The sequence below is a fragment of the Macrobrachium nipponense genome, chromosome 1, assembly GCF_015104395.2.
Source record: "Macrobrachium nipponense isolate FS-2020 chromosome 1, ASM1510439v2, whole genome shotgun sequence".
Lineage (NCBI taxonomy): Eukaryota > Metazoa > Arthropoda > Malacostraca > Decapoda > Palaemonidae > Macrobrachium > Macrobrachium nipponense.
This window is the reverse complement of record NC_087200.1, coordinates 55,385,641-55,390,640: the sequence shown is the minus strand read 5'-3', so window position 1 is coordinate 55,390,640 and position 5,000 is coordinate 55,385,641. Positions and strand designations below refer to the sequence as shown.

Below are 5,000 nucleotides of genomic sequence, written 5' to 3'. Positions count from 1 at the left end.
ATTGCAAAAAAAAACGATTGATGACTTCGCCCATCTAATTCGATGTTAGCTGTTAGTCCAGTCAACCTGACAGCTTGTTTGAATATTTTTGTCATCGTTTCCTAAATCCTACTTTGTCATCCTGATGAGGATATTTGTTTTGATTCCTGACAACATTGTAAAAGACCACCTTATCCTATGCCACGACACAACGCAGGGTGGGTAGTCCCGTCAGTGGACCTCATGCGGTGCACTGTAGGCATTACTCAAGGTTCTTTGCAGCGTTCCTTCGGCCCCTAGCTGCAACCCCTTTCGCTCCTTTTACTGTACCTCCTTTCATATTCTCTTTCTTGCATCTTATTTGCAACCTCTCCTAAGACATGATTCATTGTGCAACTGATTAGAGGTTTTCCACCTGTTACATCTTTCAAACCTTTTACTGCCAATTTCCGTTTCAGCTCTGAATGACCTCATAGGTCCCGGTGCTTGGCTGTGGCCTAAATTCTATATTCAAATATATTAAACTATGCCACAACGAATGTTATCCTGTTCTTAGTGAAACTCTGAATTTCGAAATGATAATCACAACAGTGATGACTCTGTCCATCCAAAAAGGAGTTTCCAACGTTTCACTAAGACATTTTCTTTTTCTTTTTTTTTCTTTTTTTCAGGTTGTGGACCTCCTGAACGATTTGTACACACGCTTCGACGCCATCATAGAGAACTTCGATGTTTACAAGGTGAGAGAAAGTTGACGGTAAATTGAGTATTGAGCCACACCAAAGATTTTAGATGAAATTGCATTCGGAGGATAAGATACAGACATTTTTCTTTCAGTCACCACAATTCATAACGTTTTGTCGTTGAATATGTCCATCTTTTTGTGCTATTTGAGATAAACAATACAATGAAAGATAAAATCCACGGAGGAAAGAGAAACGCAGGATTACCGCAAGGACTTTCGATTTCTTGTCCTTCACTAAGTAAAGGACAAGAAGTCGAAAGGCCTTGCAGTGCTCTGTTCGTGATTCAGTCATACATAAATAATACAATGAAAACACCGGTTCCGTAGGCATTAATAACTGTTCTTTTCGTTCTTTCTGCCCCTAGCTGCAACCCTCCTTTTACTGTACCTCCATTCATATTATCTGCTTTCCATCTTGCTATCCACCCTCTCCTAACAATTATTTCCGCTAATTACACCCTGCAAAATTACTCTCATTTTCCTGACCAGCACTGAGTGACCTCACAGGGCCCAGTGTTCAGCCTTTGGCCTAAACTCTATATTCCATTCCATCCCTCCCACGTCCGCTTTCCCCGAGATGCCTATCCCATCGGCCTCTGAGCTAAAAAAAAATAAATAAATAAAGAAATAAAATTTTAAAAAATCGTTCGATTCCGCAGGTGGAGACCATAGGCGATGCTTACATGGTGGTGTCGGGGCTCCCGATGAGGAACGGCACTCAACACTGTCGCGAGATCGCCAACATGTCCCTGGCTCTCCTGAGGGAGGTGGAGACATTCACTATCAGACACCGGCCTGAGGACAAGCTCAAACTCAGGATCGGCATGCACACGGGGCCCTGCGTGGCTGGGGTGGTGGGTCTCAAGATGCCCAGGTACTGCCTCTTCGGGGACACCGTCAATACGGCGTCCAGAATGGAGAGCAACGGGTTGCGTAAGTGTAGCTTAGTCTAAGTCTAAGTGTAGTTAGGTCTAAGTCTAAGTCTAAATTCAGCTTAGTCTAAGTGCAGCTTCGTCTAAATCTAAGTCTAAGTGAAGCTTAGTCTAAGTGCAGTTTAGTCTAAGTTCAGCTTAGTCTAAGTCAAACTGCAGTTTCGTCTAAGTCTAAGTCTCAATGCGGCTTAGTCTAAGTGAAATCAATTCTTGACTCCCTGCCTTTATCCCTAGTATAAATAATAAAATGTAACGTCTACGATTTCTGTATAACAAAAAACACAAATAATTACTTTCACGTTTCTTGGCAATACGAGATAAATTAAGCTATTTTTTGTAAGAGCAAAGAGGATGACGCTAAACTATTTTGGTGTGAAACTAACAAATCAAAATATCGTTCCCTTCAACGGCAGTTTTCCTCTTAAGATGAAAGGTAGCCTGTCGTTTTGAAATATCTCGTATAACCTATTTTCATTTAGGTAAGAAGCAATTGCAAATCTATTAGGTTAAAGTTTGTTCTCATTAATCAATTATATTTTCATCTTACATACATAATTAAAATATAGGTTGGATCAGATGTCACTGGCCTCTGATGACATCTGATCCAACCTAGTTTTAAATTATGTACGTAAGATGAAAATAGAATTGATTAGCAAGCATTAACCTGAACCTAATAGATTTGTAATTGGTTCTCACCTAAATGAGAATATAACGTTTTACGAGACATTTCAAAACGAGTGGCTACCTTTCATCTTAGTAAAACTGCATTTGAAGGGAATGATATGACAGCCACTCCATGAAGCGAAAGTTACCAAGATGAGACTCTAGAGCAAACCCATTTCCCTTTCAGCCCTGAGAATCCACGTCTCTCCAGCCACGCAGAAAATGCTCTCGGAACATTACCCAAGTTTCAGGCTCGAACTCAGAGGGGAAATCGAAATGAAGGTGGGTATTCCGTCGTCTCTTTTTTGCATTTGCTTTCATTTCTTCTCGTCGTCTTCAAGATTCTGAGACGCTGCATAATAGTCTCAAGTTCTTGCCAATATCGTCGTTACCCTAATTTCTTCTATATACATATGTATGCATATATATATGCACGTATATATAGATATATATATATATATATATATATATATATGATATATATGATAATATAATAATATAAATATATATGTACATATGTATATTATTATATATATATTTATATATATATAAATATATATATATATATTTATATATATATATATATATATATATATATATATAATTCATATATATAAAGCAAAAAAAAAAGATTAATTCAGACTTTAATGGGACTCAAATAAACACATCTCCCGTGTCATATATATATATATATATATATATAATATATATTATATATATATATATATTATATATATATATATATATATAATTTTACTATATAAAGCAAAAAAAAACGATTAATTCAACTTTAATGGACTCAAATAAACACATCTCTCCGTGTAAATATATATATATATATATATATATATATATATATATATATATATAAATATATATATATATATATATATATATATATATATAAGTAATAAGAGTCCACACTCATGTAAGATGTATGATAAAAATTCTTATATGACGGGAGCTTTCGTCTACTTGATCAGTAGACTTCATCATCCGTACTGATTTTTCCTTTTTAAAAATATACATGAAGTCACGAAGGAGAGGAAAGACGCTGGAACCGTCCCCAAGGGAGATAGCAAAAACAAAAGTATCCTAATCGTGCTATTCCCTCGTTCAAATGTTGTATGGCCAAAAAGAAGCCGATCGCCGTGGTTGAACCACTGCCCCTGTCTCTTCGTCCACACGTTCTGCATCAGCACCTGCAACGGGGGCTCTTCCTTCCAATGCCTGGACGGGAGAAAGAGAGACAACCTGGGCAGTAGGAGTGGTTTAAACAACGTCTGTACTAATATTTATAGTTTTAAGAATCAAATAATTTAAAGATGAATCTTCTTGGGTAAATGATTCGTTAAACTCAAACACGTTTAAAATATTAATAAGAGCCCTTTCAACCATCCAGCGTCTACCAACTGCGTTATTATCTCTGTAGATTACTTTCTTTGCTTCCCAGTCAATTACTTGACCTAACTCTAACGCGTGTCTGGTAACTGAACTATGTTTCGATCCCATCCTACATGATCGTTTATGTTCTTTTGATCTTATACATAATCCCCTGCCCGATTCCCCATAATAACACTTATTACAATCTTTACACGGTACCACGTAAACCCCACCGTCATCTTTCCTTTCTTTTCCATGATTCCTAATCAACTTTGATTTTAATGAGCTATTATACCTAAAAGCTAAATCCAACCTATTTTCCCTGTTCTGTTTTAATAAATGTTGCACCCTTTCCAAACTATGATGATAACGAAGCCGAATACACTGACTACTTTTGAATTCATCTTTCCCGGTCGGTGGATTGTAAAAGTTTTTTTCCAGCCTCGGTAAACTCTTGGTCAATAAAATATTATGGGCATCCCAGTCTCGTGAAAACCTCTCTTATATGTCTAATGTAATCGTCAACACGGTAACGAGAGGGCTTCGGATTTGTGTGTGTGTGTATATATATATATATATATATAGATCTGAATTAAGTCTGATGACTCCTGCAACGGATCCTTTTTTTTTCTGACCGCGATTAACGCGGAGGCTGATCAACCTAATCAGATACAAGAAAAGAGGGTGTCGGCTGAAGGCCAAATACAAGTTAAGGGAAAAAATCATGAGAAAACTCCAAGCGTTGAATTTACAGGGGAATGTATTTACACCTTAACGTTACTCTACTGATTTCAAGGCATCAATAAAGACGTTAATGACCCTCCCATAAAGCCAAACACTGGAATAATTGCTGGGAGCAATGAACACGTATCCAGAACACGTGTGATGATTCGCAGTGTGCAATTTCTGGGCCTAGAGCAGAAGGACAGGGAAAGTACCTTCACAGCAGGAATTTGCAGTAGACCTGCGATACAAACATTGTATAAACACGTGTACGACAAGGGGGGTTGTGTCGGATATAAGTTTAATGTAAATCGTAAGATTCCTCAGAGGGCAAAGAAAGGCTGAATTACTGCTCAAAACGTTACTATACCGAAAGGGGAGGAGTATGAACACAACCACATTCAAGGAAACCACAGCTCTTTAATCAGATATTTTTTTTAAGGGAGCACAGCTGTGGGGATGAATAAATCACTATGGAGGATCGCACAAGCACTGATAAAAGGAAAGAAAATGAAATATAAGTCAATTCCCACCCAATTTCGCACGTTACCATTCTCCTGAGATCGATCTTTTTA

General features: G+C 37.4%; 1 protein-coding gene across 1 annotated transcript in view; it reads left to right on the top strand.

Annotated features, from left to right (window-relative positions):
• Positions 1 to 5,000, top strand: part of LOC135219317 (atrial natriuretic peptide receptor 1-like) — a 340,308-nt gene that overhangs the window by 333,411 nt on the left and 1,897 nt on the right. The window contains exons 17-19 of the mRNA XM_064255982.1: positions 651 to 719; positions 1,384 to 1,657; positions 2,507 to 2,601. Coding sequence (XP_064112052.1) covers positions 651 to 719; positions 1,384 to 1,657; positions 2,507 to 2,601 — 438 coding nt within the window. The remainder of the gene's footprint in view (positions 1 to 650; positions 720 to 1,383; positions 1,658 to 2,506; positions 2,602 to 5,000) is intronic.